The sequence below is a fragment of the Clarias gariepinus genome, chromosome 13 (assembly GCF_024256425.1).
Source record: "Clarias gariepinus isolate MV-2021 ecotype Netherlands chromosome 13, CGAR_prim_01v2, whole genome shotgun sequence".
Classification (NCBI taxonomy): Eukaryota; Metazoa; Chordata; class Actinopteri; order Siluriformes; family Clariidae; genus Clarias; species Clarias gariepinus.
This window is the reverse complement of record NC_071112.1, coordinates 16,197,528-16,216,142: the sequence shown is the minus strand read 5'-3', so window position 1 is coordinate 16,216,142 and position 18,615 is coordinate 16,197,528. Positions and strand designations below refer to the sequence as shown.

The 18,615-nt window shown below is 36.5% G+C and overlaps 2 protein-coding genes and 1 long non-coding RNA gene across 3 annotated transcripts; 2 read left to right on the top strand and 1 right to left on the bottom strand.

The window, feature by feature from the left end:
• Positions 1-1,821: 1,821 nt before the first annotated feature.
• Positions 1,822-4,902, bottom strand: LOC128535385 (photoreceptor outer segment membrane glycoprotein 2-like). The gene is made up of 4 exons (XM_053509266.1): positions 4,776-4,902; positions 3,482-4,394; positions 3,151-3,397; positions 1,822-2,682 (listed from the first exon to the last, which is right to left on the bottom strand). The coding sequence occupies exons 2-4, from the start codon at positions 4,060-4,062 to the stop codon at positions 2,425-2,427; spliced, it is 1,086 nt and encodes a 361-aa protein (XP_053365241.1). The 5' UTR covers positions 4,063-4,394; positions 4,776-4,902; the 3' UTR covers positions 1,822-2,424.
• A 6,374-nt stretch (positions 4,903-11,276) lies between these two features.
• Positions 11,277-13,101, top strand: LOC128535761 (uncharacterized). Its single transcript, XM_053509804.1, has 6 exons — positions 11,277-11,353; positions 11,529-11,652; positions 11,770-11,905; positions 12,127-12,394; positions 12,523-12,568; positions 13,089-13,101. Exons 1-6 carry the CDS (start codon positions 11,299-11,301, stop codon positions 13,099-13,101), a joined length of 642 nt encoding a protein of 213 aa, XP_053365779.1. The 5' UTR covers positions 11,277-11,298.
• Positions 13,102-14,350: 1,249 nt separating this feature from the next.
• Positions 14,351-16,551, top strand: LOC128535510 (uncharacterized). Its single transcript, XR_008361853.1, has 3 exons — positions 14,351-14,413; positions 14,537-14,613; positions 16,424-16,551. It is a non-coding gene; the product is annotated as an uncharacterized LOC128535510 (long non-coding RNA).
• Positions 16,552-18,615: the final 2,064 nt, after the last annotated feature.

Below are 18,615 nucleotides of genomic sequence, written 5' to 3'. Positions count from 1 at the left end.
ACCTTTTTGCAATTCTGCAGGCATACTGTCAGCCAACTTCCAGGGCACATCCTGATTGATGTCAGCCCATTCTTGCATAATCAATGCTTGGAGTTTGTCATAATTAGTTTTTGTTTCTCCACCTGCCTCTTAAGGATTGACCACAACTTCTCAATGCAATTAAGTTCTGGGGAATGTACTGCCCTGAACCCAAAATGGTAATATTTTGTTCCCCCAGACACTTATTTATCACTTTTTGTTTGTGGCAAAGTGTTCCATCATGCTGGAAAAGGCATTGTTAATCCCCAGACTGTTCTTAGACAGTTGGAAGAAGTTGCTCTTGGATGATGTTTTTGTACCATTCTTTATTTAAGGCTGTGTTCTTGGGTAAAATTGTGAGTGAGCTCCATCCCCTGGCTGAGAAGCAACTCCACACTAGAATGGTCTTAGGATGTTTCACTGTTGGCATGACACAGGACTGATGGTGGCGCTCACCTTCTTTAGACAAGTTTTTTTTTTCTGGATGCCCCAAACAATTGGAAAGGGGATTCATCAGAGAAAATGACTTAACCCCAGTTCTCTGCAGTCTAATTCATACTATTGCAAAATATCAGTCTGTCCCTGATGTTTTTCCTGAAAAGAAGTGCCTTTTTTGCTGCCCTTTTTGACTATAGTCCATCCTGCAAATGTCTTCGCCTCACTGTGCATGCAGATGCACTGGTGGGGCCACGATGCCACAGCTGAATCAATTTTAGGAGATGGCACAGGCGCTTGCTGGACTTTCTTGGGCACGCTGAAGCCTTTGTCACAACAATTGAACCACTCTACTTGAAGTTCCTAATGATCTAATAAGTGGTTGATTTAGGTGCAATCTTGGTAGCAGCAATATCCTTGCTTGTGAATCCATTTTTGTGCAAAACAATGATGACTGCACATGATTAACTAAGGAAGCACCACCCACCTTTTAAAGCTTCCAGTTTGTTAATCTAACTCAATCAGCATGTTATCCAAGCTTGTGGATTACACTTTCCAATGATATTTCTAATGTCTTCCATAGGAAACCAATTAGGTTAAGTGCCCCACAGCTTAAAACACATTTTTAAATGTATTAGTAAAACCTTACAAGTAATAGTGCTTTTTGTTCAGTGTTTTTCGATTAATCTTGGGTGTAAAAAAACAGGCTGTGGAAGGAAAGGCACAGGTTTGAAATGAAATACAATTAATTCTGTTATAACTAAAAAGTTCTTTTGAATTCATACAGTACCTTCCACTGTGAAAGCAGCATATATAATTAATAGAAGTGGGAATCACTGGAGACCACTAAATACAGTATTTTTGTTACATAATACATATTGTATATAATATAATACGATACTGAGGTGCCAATTCGTTTTGGGTTGCAATTTAGTAAGTATCACGATTTTATAATTGTCCTAATTCAATATTATAATTTTTTTTAAAACTTTGTTATAATTCTAAACAAACTTAGCAAATAATTCGCTCCCACCCCACAGCATGCTGTGCTGCCTGCTGATGGGTGAACAGTTTAAAGTGCACCACCTGTAGCAGTATAAAGGAACTGTAACATTTTACCTCCTCAAATGCGAACAAATTAGATTTGGAGTTAGGGTGATACATGGCTTGATACATGATACATCACTGTGAATAGTTCCCCCAACACCCCCATCTTTACAACTTAAGACTTCTGCAGATTTTTTTTATGATGACACAAAAATGGTGGATCATACACTTCGCCAGATGAGGAATCACAGACAACATGACCTGTCATTCCAACTGAGGCACCAGATGAAGAAAAAGAAGAAGAAGAAACAAAAACATGTATGCAAGACACGCAGTAGCAGATTTAATATGCACCACCGTCTGTGCTGAGAAAGGGGAAAAAAAGTAAAACCGGTCTCTCTGTTAGCTACTGATGCGACGCATTCCCTGGTTGGGTCGGTAACCACTGTATACACTGGGCGACAGCATTCGGAGTCGGCTTTGAAAAAGTTTGACACATTGGGAGGAAACTGTTCTCTTTCCCTTCCCCTTATACACAACGATTCCTATTCCAACTGGCCACAACTTGTGGTGTCTGGCGCAGATTAGGATGGACATTTGTTTGGAATTTTAAATTCTGGCTAAATACAAAATCCTGGCTAAATTTGTGAAGTGTATCCCCAGCTTTAAAAAAAAAAAATCCTTTGCTTCAGCATGTATTCTAAAAAGCATTTAAACAATAAGAGTGAAGTGTGGTCACAGTGAATTTAAGACTTTGTATAGCATTGAGTGATGAGTTGCTTTGTACTCATTTTGTTTCCCATTAGATGTTTTAAAGTGAGTCTCGGTCAATATGTTATGTATAGTTTTTCCTAAGACTTGTATAGGATTGAATAACCTACTGGAAGCTGTTCAAGCTGATAGAGAAAGTCTGAACAGATGTGGTTAACTGTCCTCAGGCGTTTGCTTTGGAGGTACGTTATCAGGACCATAGTGTGCTGTGGTTGGCCTGTTTACATTGGGGTCCCCATTTTCAACCTGATTGCCTTTGCCCAGGTTTTTTATGATGTTGAAACTGTAGCGTGCGGTCTCCGCAAAGCTGTTCTCCAAAAGCCATCCTTCAGATTCAGACTCGGGGTCTCCTCGAAGCAGTACGTTCTCCAAGGCTGTTTGCAAGTACCGGACACCAGTGAGCACCGAGATCTGTCATTACAAAGAGAAAATATGGAACATCATGCATATTTAGTTTTATAGTTTAGTTGGGTAATGAACCAAATAGGTGAGGAAAATCATACCTTCTAAAGGTATTATAGCTTTATATGCTGGTAGTGTCATAAAATGGAGTATTTACATAAGACTGAGACAGGCTACTGAGTGTTGATGGCTTAGTACAGATCAGGGGTGTCTAATCTTTTACAGAAACGGCCTACAGTATGTGTGTTTGTGCAGGTTTTAATTCAAACCATACAGAAGTTATACAAGATAGTCTATTGAAAGCCAAGAAAGACTAAACAGGTAGAATTTCTGTATGTGTGGCTTCTGTTTGGTTGGAATAAAAAGCTTTAAATACAGGCCTGTAAAGCAAGTTTTAGTTTTTAAAGAGAAATATTAAATGGTCAAAAGGTCCCCTTTAGCAAAAACATGATATTTTCGAAATGAGGAAATGCCAACCTCGAAGAGCCAGATAAGAAGCACAATAAGGCCGACTGAGTGCATTATGTAAGTGAAATATTCCACCAAAGCCTGTTGACATCCTTTACTCCACAGGTTTAACTCTTCTGTCTGGTAGTCATAGTTAAAATGGGCTGCGTTGTTGGTGATTTGATACTGAATACATGGTCGAGGTGAGTTGATGTTACAGCAGCTGAAAGGTACACCATCAACCAGATACTTTCCTTCCACATTACTTCGTAAACGGCTGCAAAAAAAAAAAAAAAATCCCATTAATGTCAAATAATTCAGACTCTGAGCATTTTTAGATTTAATTTCAGTCCTTACTTACTCCTTAACTTCCTGCTTGGACATGTCCAGATAGCGGTTGCTGATCCATTGAATCTGCAACCAGTCCCGGTGGCCTACATTTCCGCAACACTGGAACTGGATCTGCAGGAGGTCAACTGTGCTTTTAAGGAAGCACCGGCCCGGTGTGTCCGTATCTTTATAGTAGCGTATAGCATTTTGTAAGCCTAGTGCTAGAGATTCCTTCAGTTCCCCGTGCATGCTGTAGCACATGAGTGCGCCGACTAGCACACACAGGGTGAAGAAGAATGTGCAAATTATATACGGGAGCATCAAAAGCTTCCAGCGCAGGAACTTGTTGGTGTCTACACAGTCATAGCAGATCTTTCCTCCAACGAAGTTGATCACACAAGCGATGAGCCCTACTGCAATCAGCATATCTGGTACGGAATGGACGTCCTGCTTAGCCATTAGCTCCTTCCTCTTGTTGATCTCCACTTTCAGGAAAAGGCCCAGACTGAACAGAATGAGACCCGTCACAACCGAGATCCAATTCAGCAACCAAAGCACCTGGGCAAGCCGGTCTCTCTGGGTTTTGGTGAATCTTACGCGTAGTACAGCCATTATATCTCTGGCTTCAGTATTCAGATGAAACAGTTGAATTTAAAAGAATTTGTTCTTGTTGAGAAGTAGGTTACCAGAAAATGTTGGCAAGGACATTGAACCAAAATACAAGTTCCCATCAATGTGGCATTTTTTTTTCAAATCAAGGCATTTTCAACTTGGAATTGTTGACTACTCATTGGTGAGAAATAAATCAGTGAAGGCTAGATGCAAGCAGTCCATAATTATGTGCATTGGTAAAGTTTTATATGGCCTTTTGTCAATACATGAGCATCTCTAGGGCAGCCTAGTTTGTTCTTATTTCTCCACGTGACCTGAAAGATGCTCACATGCTTACAAACAGACAAATCGACAAAGAATGCAAGTTAGTTTACATCCCATTTTTTCCCCTGTTTAAACAGTTTTTCTTTGAAGCTTTTGTAAACAGTATTTCAAACAAATTTCTAAAAATCATTCATCACCTTGATAAAGTCTGGAAATAGAATAGATTTTTTTTTTTTTACATTAAATGTACTATTGCATTACAAACTGTAATCAATAACAATTTTGGTATAAAATCCACTAACCTTTAGGAGGACAGATCAAACGAATCTCACTTTCACTGACACGCAAGCACACACTCTCTCACACACTCTCCCTGCGTTTGGCCAGACATTCTAAATGAAAATGATCCTTAGAGAATTAGTGGTAGCAGTAAACACCTTAATACTCACCCACACATGTCTGCTTCACTTTCGCTTAATTTTTGGTAACACCTTGCAGTACATCCACGTTGATTCTCTACTCTTTATTAGATATTCTCGGTTTCATTGTAAGCACTGATGTTTACACTCATATGTCTGTCGTGAGATATTGTTACAGGACCAGGCTTTATAATCTTCTGTAATCACTAATCAGCCCAGTTGGATTTGGCAGAGTACCTTCTGTCACCAACACAAATCTCACACTGCACACTATGTCTAATGCAAGCCATAGGAATAGTCTTGATAAGAGTCAGAGTTTCCCAATACTAATATTGTCTTCCATATAATACCATTGTTTATATCATGGTGAGCAGCATGTGATGTAGTGTTTATGTGCCCTGTGATAGGTTGGCACTCTATTCATGGTGTACCTTGCCTTGTGCCCTGAGTCCCCTAGGATAGGCTTCTGACCCCCATGACCCTGTGTAGGATAAGCAGTATTGAGAATGAGTTAGAATTATTGCGTGGTGCATATAATTATTTCTAAGCCTAATTTAGATAATTTTCATAACATGTGTTTAATTCATTTTACAGTATTGATTTGAAAGTATACTCTTCTGTCCAATAGGTGTATGTGACATTTTCAAGTAGAGAAACAAAACTAGTTGTAAAATAAAATTAGCAGTTTAACAATCTTTGGGAACAAAAACAACTTGATAAATGTTTTCTCTATGGAGTTTATCGGTTTTTCTCACTGTTGTAGAATTTTGGGCCTCTTTTAAAAGGACATTACTTGTGTTTATTTTTGTTTAAATGGCATTCATTTATGCACAACTCTTAAGATCTTAGCATCTCAGAGGGGTTAAGGTCTGGACTTTCACTTGACCATTTCAATACATTGACTTTTTTCCTTCTGTACCAGTTCTAATGTGATGACATGCTTGGGATCGTGTTTCATGACCCAATTTGGGTCCAGCTTAAGCTGATGAACAGATGGTCTAACTTTTGTCTTAAGAATTAAAGATGAAGTTTATCTATGTCTCAGTGTCTACATCTTTCCCATTATCTGTGACTGAACAACCCAAAATCAAGCCAAAATCATCACCCCTTCATAAACATGCATACTAGTTGGTATGAGGTGTTTGTGGTGATATGGGTGTTGGTTTGGTAAGTCACATGATGTAGCTTTTGGCTTTTTTCTTTGTATCTACAAAAATGAGTCTGACCTTGGACTGACTTTGCACAGTTCCTGAAAGATTGGCACATTTCTTTAGGGCTTCCCTTTTGTAAATAAGTGACAATTCTTCTCACTGAATTGTTTAAAAACGACATTCCCAGACTGATGAACTACAAAGATTACTTCAATGAAAACTGGTTGATATTCTTTATTGTTGGCAAGATATAGACATGCACCTATAGAGTGCTCCAGAATAGTAACCTGCTAAAGTCTCTGCTTTTATAAAGGTTGTCAGACTTCTTAATGATATAAAGGGTAATCATTTTTGCCATTTCATGACTAACACCTGGCTGTTAATTACTCTCCTAATCACTCTTAATATATATTATATATACAGTATAATAAATGAAAATATATATATATATATATATCATGAATTTATGTATAATATTACATATTTTTAATGGATTGTCCATAAATTCTAATTGTGTAGTGTAAACTTAAAATGTTATATAACCTGCTACATATTTACTGGTCACATTTACACTACCAGTCAAAGGTTTGTACCCACTATCTAATTCCATGGTCTTTCCTGATTTTGTAAAACAATGCTGAAAACATCCAAAATATACAACAATCTCTTTTGAACAGATGATATTGAGATGTGTCTGCTACTTATGCTCTGTAAAGCCCTCATAAACAGCTCTAATCCGAGGTGCTGTTTGTTAATTGGTGATTTTTGACTCTGATACGTCTAAGTGAACTTAATGAGGTACTTTTGGGTCTTCCTTTCCTTCATGAGAGCCAGTTTCATCATGATGCTTGGTGGGTTTTGCATGTTGATATTATTGGATTACTCTGACGTAGACAGGATTGGGTCAGAGAAAGTGCATGCAGAGCCCCAGTCAGCAGATTTAGACATGTCTCTTATCCAAGTGCTGGACTTTCACTTACAGGTGAGTACTAGATTTTTCAATACTCTGAATGTTAAGCTCTCTGTGACATACAGTAGCACTACGGAGAGAGGTTTAATTAAACGGAAGTATAGAAATAAACCACATTTTAATTTTATTGTTACTATTATATTATACTATATATATATATATATATATATATATATATATATATTACAATATTATTACACTATTATAAATGTTAGCTAGTGGACTGTGATTTTATTATTAATTAATTATTAATTTTATTATTAATTAATTATTTATTATTAATCCAAGACAGTTTGATTTAATTGAAAATATTATTATTTGGGAAAAGATTGACGTTGAAACAAAGATTCAAAAAAATTTAAAAGAATTTCACAAGTATTAAAGAACATGCAGTGAGATCTTCTGCATTACCAGCATAATGCTCAATAAAGAAGTCCTCTGGAACAAAGCTTTAACTGGCAACAATGTGAGGAGCATCACTCATTGGCTTCACAGTCTCACCACTGAAGGCAAGAATAGACCTTATAGGATTATTCTTATTAGCTAATCATGTTTAGACATTATGAAGTGTATGGCAATGACTTAACAGTGTATCTGATGCCATGAATTTAAAGGTCAATGTGATGCAGACAAGAGCCTTGCAAAATTCAACAGCTGGCTTCAGGGTTCCATAGAACTGACCACGAAAGAGCTGCTAACTGTCTGTAAGTAGATCACCATAAAATGATGCATTATCTTTTTTTAAAAGATAGCTGCAGGTAAGAAATATATACAGTTTAGGCGATATGGAGTTATCACTTGTCTCTCTGCTCCTAGGCTTTGGTAAGTGTCATGGAATGTGGATGGTTCTAGATCAGACATCCTTCATTAAATTAGGTCTACTGACACAGAAACTTAAAAACCTGCTCTTATTGGCTCGCTTGGGTAAGTCACACACTGGTCATTTCCAGTAAGTTCATTCTAGCATGTGGCAGGCTTTAAAATCGCGTACCCATTATTATCAAAAGAACTGTTTTCAATGTATATCCTGTTTAAAAAATGCGAACATGGAAGCAGAACCTTTTTATCGTCTTAAGTTTTTCTGCTTCCTTTTTCTTGTCCTATTTCAGAACACACACGTTTGATGTGTCAAAATAATGCAAAAGCTATGGCACAAACTGGATGCTGGAATTTTAGTCTGCACACACTGAGACAACACATCCTGTTGGGAAGACTGGTACAGTGGTGGAGCTTTAGAGGACTTCTGCCACATTACCCAGGTATTGCTTTACATAACACTTGACCAAGAGGAACATTAATAATGATTGTGTCAGTGGTGTCAAAAGTATTCACATTCATTACTTGAGTAGAAGTATAGATACTAGGGTTTAAAAAGACTTCTTTAGAAGTTAAAGTATCAACTCAAGCTTTTTACTCAAGTAAAAGTGTAAAAGTACTGGTTTCAAAACTACTTAAAGTATAAAAGTAAAAGTAATGTCAAAAGAAAAGCTAAAGAAAAATGTGGTGTTTTTTTGTTGTATTTTTTAACGGCCTTAGTGATTTGGGATACTGTATATGGCAATTGACAAAAGAATGCATTTTAGTACAATGCAAATACATTAAAGAACCATACATGTGTACTACTGAGCATTAACATGTTTTATAGAGAAGAAGATATGATAACTAGATGCCTATAAGTATTTTAATGGTGCAAAAAGTCAAACTTCAGAGGCATGTCATCGGTAACCTTTATTGGAGTGTAAATGTACATCCAAGCTTAGCTGCAGGAATCTGTGAGGGCACCATACAAGAAAATTAGTGTACCCAGGGCAGGCTTAGTAACAATTACCCTTGTATGGTTGTCTACAATAAACATTAGTGCTGTCAGAATGAGTGATTAATAAAAAAAAAATTATATATATATATTCCTGGTGCTGTTACCTTCCTTGCTGGTGCTTGGTTGTGACATTTCGCTCGAATCTTGAGTCTCTATCACGGACATCTTCGTCTACTTACAGTATCACAACCTTTTCAACCGAAAATGCTATTTTATTCAAACGTCCTTGCTGGAGTGTGTGACGTGACGTCATGTGCAGGTGCGATGGATCGCGTACCAACCAATAGGGTGTCGGAATAGTATGATGAGTAACGATTTTATTTTTTAAATAAAAGGAGTAGAAAGTACAGATAATTGCGTGAAAGTGTAAGGAGTAGAAGTAAAAAGTCGGCTGAAAAATAATTAATCCAGTAAAGTAAAGATACCCAAAATTTCTACTTAAGTAAGGTACAGTAACGAAGTATTTTCACTTCGTTACTTGACACCTCTGGATTGTATCAATGGTAACCTCTATGGTCACGAATGCATATTTGATCGAGTAATTTAAGGAATGCATACAACATTTTCAATACATATGCATGTGACTTTTCACATATCTCAGATAGCGTTCCACAGCTGCTTTGCAGGGCTGGCATTTTATCTAATGATCTTCTGATGACTAGCCTGCAATTTTAAACCTTTTATTTTTAATAGGAAACCAAGATTTTTTTCACACACAACAATGCACAATGAATACAGCATCTAAAAGGGACACCAACACTTTTAGTTATTTTTATAATTAAATATTGTATTTTTTTAGATGCTAATGAGTTGAAGCAGATCTCTCAGATGTGGCAGGAGATGAACCAGCACCATAAGACATCTTGTCTGGAGCTGCGGTAATTCACATAAACACACAGTCAAGTGCACCAACACAGTATTTTTCCTCACCACCCTCCTATTTTCTTTGCACTCTGTGTTACACAACTGTTTTTGACATTTTCACCCCTTTAGCAGAAAATCTGGCACAGTTCTGCACAGATAAAAAAAATGTCTGTCTATGTTTTCTCTCCTTAGATGTGATAGTAAGGATAGACATAGAGGAAGCTCCGTTATACAGGTTATGGTGGCTTATATGCAGAAACAGTATGGGCCACTATGGGAAACGGAAGACTGCACCTACCAGACATATCCTCCACCTTCACTACAATCTCTCCTAAAGCTTGTACTGGTCCCCTATACAGACACCATATCTGCCCTAGGCATTGTATCCTTCTTATGTTTCTCTAGTGTGTATAAAATGATAATACAGTCAGATTGCTGCCTCACTGCTTGAGGGTTTCTGGTTTTATCTTGAGCTTGGGTTACTGCGGGTTTCATATATTCTCTACACCTGGGTTCTGTAGGTGTGCCTGTAGCGGTAAAATGTTTTTTGGTGTGAATTAGTGTATGAACGTGTACTGTAAACTGGAGTCCCATCCTTGGGGTGTTTACCCAGTTTTCCTGCGATAGGCTCTAATTTAACTGAAAACCTGATATAGACGCATAAATAACTAAAAGGGTTCGGATTGCCTTACTGTAGATTATCTTAATGTTATTTTGTTATTTAACTCTTTATCTGCAGATATTGTATTTTATTCTTGATGTGTCTAACATTAAGTGTAAACGAGGCCTCCCGAAGTCTTTCTGTCATACCTTCAGCATTCCAGCCAATGTCTTCCAACAGATCTATGGATTGTGGCTCCTTGACCACGGCTTTATATTTGTATGTCATACAGTATTTTACCATTTCACAGTATAAAATTCTAAAGATATAATATGTAGTCTTTCTGGGATAAAGAGACTTTTGTTACAGTTACATATCAGTAAAACAAATCCCCTTTTTCACATAGATTTCACCTGGAAAGCTTTTACGCTCAGAGACCAGTTCAGGATGGTTATCATGTCACAGTTATGCTGTATTAAGGATGTTGCTGAGACATGGGCAAAAGCGTTCAGCACAGAAGTACCTTTACTACTCCAAGCCTGCTATTGAGACTATTCAGGATGCTGGACTCTTACAGAACAAGTATATGAAAAATATTCTTATTGACTACCATATAAGCAGGATTTAACCCATTTAAAATATGACTCTTATTACATCTTATATTCCCTATATTCCGATATATTATGATTTCATTAAGAGTCATTTGGACATCATACTGAGATTTCATTAAGAGTCATTTGTACGTCATATTGTTTCAGCCATGTTGCTGAGGCTCAAATTCTGCTCAGATGGTGCCAACCAGGAAATCACTACGTACTTGAACATTTCATCAGTGACTGTGAAAACCTCAATCCCTGTGGAGAAATACTGGCCAGTGTATGTAATATGATACAGTAAGATAAGTACTTTTCCACACTGATTATGCAGAACTCAAAAAAGTAGCTTACTGTATACTACAGTATATGTAAACTAATTATTTTATTCAGATAATTAGTTGAAAACCATAAGGGTCTACAAATCAAATTCATACCAATATATTAAATGCATGACATTGTATCTATTTCTTTATATTGTAGGATATTCCATGTCTCCTACAATATAAAGAAATTATTCAATTATCTGGGAGACCAAATTCAAGTAAACCTAACAGAATGAAGCAGAGAAATCTTGCTGATGTGGTGGCAAGAAAAAAGTTTGTTGTAACAGGTGAAAATATTTTTTTAATTCACTGAATATTAGAGATTTTATTATAATGACATCAAACTTACTTTGTCCAAAAAATATTAAATTAAATATAGATATTGTGTCCAAGAATTGCTTAGTAATGTAAATATGGCCATTAAAAGTTTTAAATTTTTATTTATTATCCTGATATTTTCAGGACATGGTCCCAGTCCGTTATCTGCACTGCTCTACCAGTGTCTGTTTAATGGCTCTCTGACTTCTGGAGATTTTCTCAGACTATTTAGAGAAACTGTGATGGAGATTAACTCATCCACAAAAAGGTAGATGCAAGGTACTCTATATAAAAGTAGATTAGTAGTATAACGTAGAAAAAAAATATGATGATGTAATAATGTAGGAATTATTTATTGATATTTATGCTGTTTATGCCTATTTAGGATGATGGTGCAGCCAAAGTACGTGGAGAACACTAAAGAAAACAGGATTAATACTCAGTCACTTGAGACCTCTTGCCAGAAAGAGCCGGCAGAGCTGGAGTTGTTACACAGTGACAGAATGGCACACTATGCCCATGTATATCCAATATCCCACACTACTGTACTAAACAATATGTCAAAGTCTTACGCCATATAAAGTAACTGAGAAAACATACTCTATTGTATATACTGTAACCTATAACTAAATAGTATGTGATTCCATAAAAAGCTTTTAATATCTTTTTTGCAAACTACCAGCGATTTTAGCAGTCTAATCATCTTCATTTCCGTTTATTCCTCTTTGTTATTTGTGTTTAGGAGGTTCATGTGTCTCCAGCAGATGTATCCACATTTCCACAAAGCATAGAGTCAGTATGTTCCTTCAGTGGTTCCCCCTCTCCTTTAGCTGCTGGGAGGAGACAAGAAGAGACCAGTGATAAACAACCTGGCTCGCTAACTTACATGCCAGCTAAAGCTGATACCCAATATTGTTCAGATTTAACTCTGTCTGTAGGGGATGCCCCAGAGGCGATGCTTGTGAAAAGCTCAAGCAGAGAAAGTGTAGGAGAGCTGTTCATCTTTGAAAGTGAGTCAAGCTATAATTGTTCGTTTTTCCTTAACTTTGTAATATATATTTTTTATATTTAATGTTTCTAATGTAGATGAAGGTGTTGATAATATTTTGACTGGTGCAATATTAAAAAAATCTTGTAGATCCAGCTGAGAGTCACATGGTGGATGTCACACAAACAGAGGACAGGTATTTTAAACATTTGAAAGATCTCTCGTCATACTCCTTAAATCTTTACAAAACCTCGATATGTTGTAATTTGCATGAAATCCGTGTATACACTTCAACAAAAACAGTCAATGTGGAATTTCACAGCATACAAAGTTAACCCCTTAAACTTTTATGTTAATATTTGGTTATTAATCCTAAAGCATATCTCTTGAGTGGCGCAACAGAAGAATGTTCGTGCAGTCACTGCATAGCAATAGCAAAGGTGTGTAGTTACAGGTACCTAGACATTCATGCATTTATTCAATCAGTTTATCATTTTTCAGGGGCACAGTGCATAAAAAGACATGCAGCTAAAAGTAAGAAGCTTCAATTACATCAAACATAAAAAAGGGAAAAAAGGTCATCGCAGTGACTTTGACCATGGCATGGTTGTGGGTGCCAGATGGGCTAGTTTCTGTTGCATCTACACACATGTAAAACCAACCTTTCTATCCAAGTTCCTTGTGCCTGTGCCATAAATTCGTGTACTGGCTGACAGGAAGGGTCCCTGAGGTAGTCTTATGCTGTTGTAGAGCAGTTTGGTGTGTTGTGCTTCTGAGATAAAAGTGTATTTAAGTGTATGGGTGTTCCTAATAAAGTGGAGTGTATAATCTAGTTAATTTTGTTTTTATATTCTCTTTACCTTCTATTTTCTTGAAAAATTTACAAGATTATCATGCAGTGCACGTCCCAAATAAATTTAATCTTGAAGAGTTTTAAATAAATGACATAAATACTTTGTGTTTACTTTACACAAAAAAATAAAACTTTGATCTGTTACATGTTTTGCCTTGATATATAAAATCTACAGCAGTGAGGATCAAACAGCGTTGTACAGTGCTGCAATCCCTGTCTATTGTGACAATTTTTTCATTCCTGATTTCGGTGAGGATTTTTATTCTGTTTTCTAATCATATGACCAGTGAAAGTCTAAACTGTTTCCTGGCTGTAGTTAATAACCTGGCCTTGTTTTATAGAGAAAACGACAGATGATATAATCCAGGAACTGCATTTTGAGAGCATAAGTGCAGATGAAATTGAACAGTTCAGTGTTTTATCTTCTGAGAGTGACTCCAATTGTGATGAAGTGTCTGCATCGAGCAGCTTTCTGAACCTGAAACCTTTAAGAGTAAGTCATATTTTTGATAGAGCTTAAAAACTTCACAAATCATGAGTTATTCTTTAGTGTGGTTCCCTCTAACTATCAGTCAATAGCTTCGTGTAAGTCACCGTGTACTGTATTCCTTTGTATGAACTGTAACATTTATAACAACTGCATGACTTGCCCTCTATTGAGGTTTGATAGTAATATTTACCCTTTTTGTGTACAGAGAGCATTGCCTTACCCTCCAGTTAAGAAGAGCCTCAGGTCCTTCTCTTATGATCCTCAAAATGCAATGGACCAGCCAGAGATCCTTACCTCCTGCGCAATTACTGAGAGCATGCAGGATCTCCTGAAGCAGCTCCATGAACAAAACCTCATGCTGAAGGATGAAGAACCAATTCAACCATCATCATTAGCATCTGCCAGGAGTTCTATTCTGGTAATGGATTTTAACTCTGTGAGACATGGCTCTCGTCCTCATCAGGTTCATAATTCTCTTGGAGCCTCATTACTGCCACTCAGCCCTACTGAGAAGACCAAAGACAAAGCAGCGAGTGAGGGCAAAAATGCAGGAGTTAAGGAGGTTGTGTGTTTTAGGACCACTTCAGACAGAGTGGGGGACTGTAAACTGGGCAGCTGGTGGAAGCAGGCTCTGGAGACCAGAAGAGCTTCCACTGGACTGCTGCCTGCTATCGAGCAGATCTCTGCTATCTCAAAAGGTTATACCTGACACAAATATATACAAAAATACACAAATCCAATAAATATCTAAAAAACCCATTGCATGTTTTTTTTTTCTCTTTTAGTTCTGGCTTACTGAGCATTATTTTTCCTTTTTTTAGAGAAAAGACACTCTCTTGTTCTAGGATGGCCCCAGTCTCATGGACTTATCAGAGGATGCAAGCAAGAGGTGAAACAGGTAAGAATTTCTAACTGGCTTTTTTGACTATGCCTTCTATCTCTCAAAGTGGATGTACATGCGGAATATGAAAATATACATTGCCCACACAGTGGCAGTGTTGGATTAATCTTTTGAATATGACCTACATATTTAATCCATATATACAGAGTCAGCCAAAAAATGTATACACACTTCAGGAAAAGAAAAATACTATAATGTATATTATATTAATATAATATTAATAATAGAAGCATATTAATATCATATTATATAACATATAGCAATGAATTTAATATTCAAATATTAGGTATTTCTTCTCCTGAAATGTGTATACATTTTTGGCTGACTCTATATATGTATATCTGCACAAAAATGTCTAAAACTAAGGAATTGTCAAGTGAATTGCAAATTTCTGTCATGATCTTCAGGAAGAATCAAGCAGGCATGGATTAAGCAAGTGACACACATAAACACATATTTACTGTATGTACAAATATATGCGAGAGAGAGAGAGAAAGAGAGAATATATGTACAGTATATGGTCCTGAACTAGTACAAGCCACAGTACTTTGAACATTACACGTGTCATTGCCCAATTTTTTTTTCTATTTTAAAAATTTTTAATTTTGAAATTTAAAGTTTGTTTAAAGTTTATTTTTTATTTGACATTAGATTTTTTTTAAATGTGTACATTTTAAATTTCATATATTTATTTAGTTCTTTCTTATGTCTTTATTTACTACATTTTTACAGATTTATTTTTAACAGATTTATTTTTTCACCTTTTATTTTTTTACTTCTACCAGTTATCAGTTCCTAATTGTGTTTTAACCCTTATGTTATCTTTCTTACCTTATATGGTTTTCTTCCTTATGCATACTCATGCAAGCACACATGCACACACACACACACACACACTTCTGGAATGATCACGGCATGACACAGGCCAGATGATGCAGCAGTTCCCCCCCAAAATTAAATCTAGCTAACTAGTCTGGCTGGCCGCATTTTGAATTGGCATGAAATGTTCTACAGTATGTGCGGTAGGTGGTAGAAAGCTTTATTTTCACCAGCAGTGTGCTTAAATAACGAGGATGATGTGACTTGAGGGTCGGCCCTAGACTGTTTGCTGCCATTGTGGGGAGATCTGGTGTAAAATGTAGTATAAAAACATGTAGTTTAAAAACCGTTTGATATTTAGTAGGAATACAAGTTTAATATGTTTATTATAATAATATTTCAATTATATTAATAACAAATTTGTATGAGTATTACAATTTCTACTATTTATTTATAACACAGATACTGTAAGTCTACTGCATATCATTTGTATTTATATGTTTATTATTAGATAAATAAAAATCCACAAGACAAGCTGTAAGATGTGATTTTAAACTAATATCACACGGATATGATTTGGAGGGTAAAATAGTCATCATTATTAATCTCCACCTCACTGTAAAGGGTTGCTTGATGTTGTGATATCAGTGTGCTTTTGAAGCGAAAAGCTGCTAGTAGAGGTTTTCATCATGGACGTTATTTGCAGCTCCATGACCTAAGGCATGGATTAATGGGATCAGGATATTCTGGCTCTGTCTTGCAGCACAATATGAGCTTCATAAGTAAGATACTGTAGGCTTACCTGATTGTAGGTGCCTGCAGAGGATAAAAATGTCTGAAAAAGCCATGATTAAACATTCAAATTGTAAACTTGCAAACAAGTCAGAATTATACAACAAAGATAAATATTTTTTTGATTTAAACAATTTAATGTTTAAATATATATAATGCAATTTTAAAAACCTGATGATCAATTTTTATTTTTTAGGCTTCAAAGGAAGAGTCAAGCATCAGAAAAGCTAAAGGCAAACGGGGCAAACGGGTCAAACAATCCTAAGAGAAGGATCATAGATGAGTGAAGTTAAAAATAGATTTCCATATATAATTAGCTTAGCCTATTTCTGTCATGTTGGATATTTTTTATATTACTGTATGTGCAGTGGTGGGCAAAAGTATTAGTACAAAATATACTACAGAGTTCTCCGTGTGCACAAAACAGGTGATGTCATTAATTACTTCTTCCTATCTGGATGAAGAATGCTTATTAGAATCATCTATTTAATTATAAAATGGAACAAAGACGTGTCGGGAATTTTACTTTCTGAAGCAAAAGTGTCCACAAAAATGCCTAATATTAAGGATTTATCAAGTAAACTGCAAATTTCCGTACATGCCCTAATGGAAGAATCAAGCAGGCATGGATTGAGGAAGTGACTCAAGAGAACTGTAGACTTCTTTTTGACTCTATGCCAAGCTGGATCCAGCAGGATTTGAAGAATAAAGGACTTTATACTAAATACTGATAGTTATATAGCAATTTCCTGCGATGGATTGGCACCCTGTCTTGTGCCCTAAGCATCCTGGGATGGGCTCCAGGCCCCCCATGACCATGAATACAAGAAAAAGTGGTATAGAAGATGAGTGAGTGAGTGAGTGATATAGCAATTTTATTGCATATATTTCATTGCAATATTTCTTTATATATATATAATTGATAATAAAGTCAATTATTCTAATACGAATTTACTGAAGCAAATTTTACATGTACTTTATACTGTACCATTGGAAAATGTAAGCAATTCTTTAAATTTCAATGTAGGCATCGGTGGCATCAACCAGTTTCCAGCCAACGTCCTGGAAATTCCTCTTTAAACCACTCATGCACAGTAAGTGCAAACTGGGGTGGTGCAATATCCTGCATGGAAATAAAGTTGCCAGTGCTATGCTATTGCCTAGTTAATTTTCACCCACCCTGTAAATATATAATTATATAGTAAATATGCAGTATGTCAATCACATAAATATTTGTTATGAGTTCAGTTTGATGGTAATACATCATGGTGAGGGGTTCTTATTATTTTTTTGTTGGCAAGAAACAATACACAGTAGCACTGCACTGTGCTCTTAAAATGTAAAGCTTGTCTCTTGTCTCTTTCTTTTACCCTGGCAGTATGAATTCTCTGGTTTGCTTAGTTGAGATGGTGCTAATCTATTCCATTAAAAATGGATGAATTCCCTGATGCTTCAGCAGCCTCCAGTGCAGCTGCTCTGTCCTGTCTCATAAATACTTATGCGAATACACTTGAATTTAAATGACTGACCCTTTTTTAGGCTTGGCGGTGGGTAATATTAACAAACGGTGACACACATAAATTCTGTATGTCTGTGCAGATAGTGAGTGTACGCTTAAATACTGCAGGGTGAGTATGCTCTTAAATTCTGATCAGAACAAAATTTAGGATGATATGCACACAAGAATAAATTGGCCTTGCACAAATGACTCTGACTAAACTACAGTAGAAGAGTGCTAGAATGAGGTGTAATATTAATGTAATGACGTGACATAGAAAACACACCTGCTACTGCTTTATCTTTTCCTCTTTTTCATATTTTGTCCTCACTCTTTTAATTTCCTCTTCATTTTGAATAGAAACTCACACAGTTCACTTAAAAGATGGATCATTCATTTCCTAACATTCTCTTTTAAATGTTGATGTGTGGAGATTATCAGATGCACTAGTTTCCTTCATATGTACTAGAAGGATAACCTCAACTGCTCTCTTACCACCAGCCCCATAGCCAAGAAAACACAGCAATGTCCCCATCCTCACCAAGTTTTACAGAGCATCCGTAGCATCCGTAGAAGCTCTATCAAGTCTGGTTTGGGATTTGTAACATCTTGGCATAGACCCTGCAGTGGATAGTAAGGACATCTGACAAGATTACTGAGTCTGTCTTCTCTCTGTCATAGACATTTACAACACATGCAGCATCAACAGTGCAAGGCCACCAATGTTGTGGATGACCACAAACTCTTCAGCATCCTACCATGACATGGTCAAATTGTGATTTTTCTTCCACAACTCATCAAAATCAAGGGGCTGGACTGTCATCAACACTCACACACACATTGAACTGCAATGAACACCATTCTATTCTACTCTTTTTGATAATGCTCAC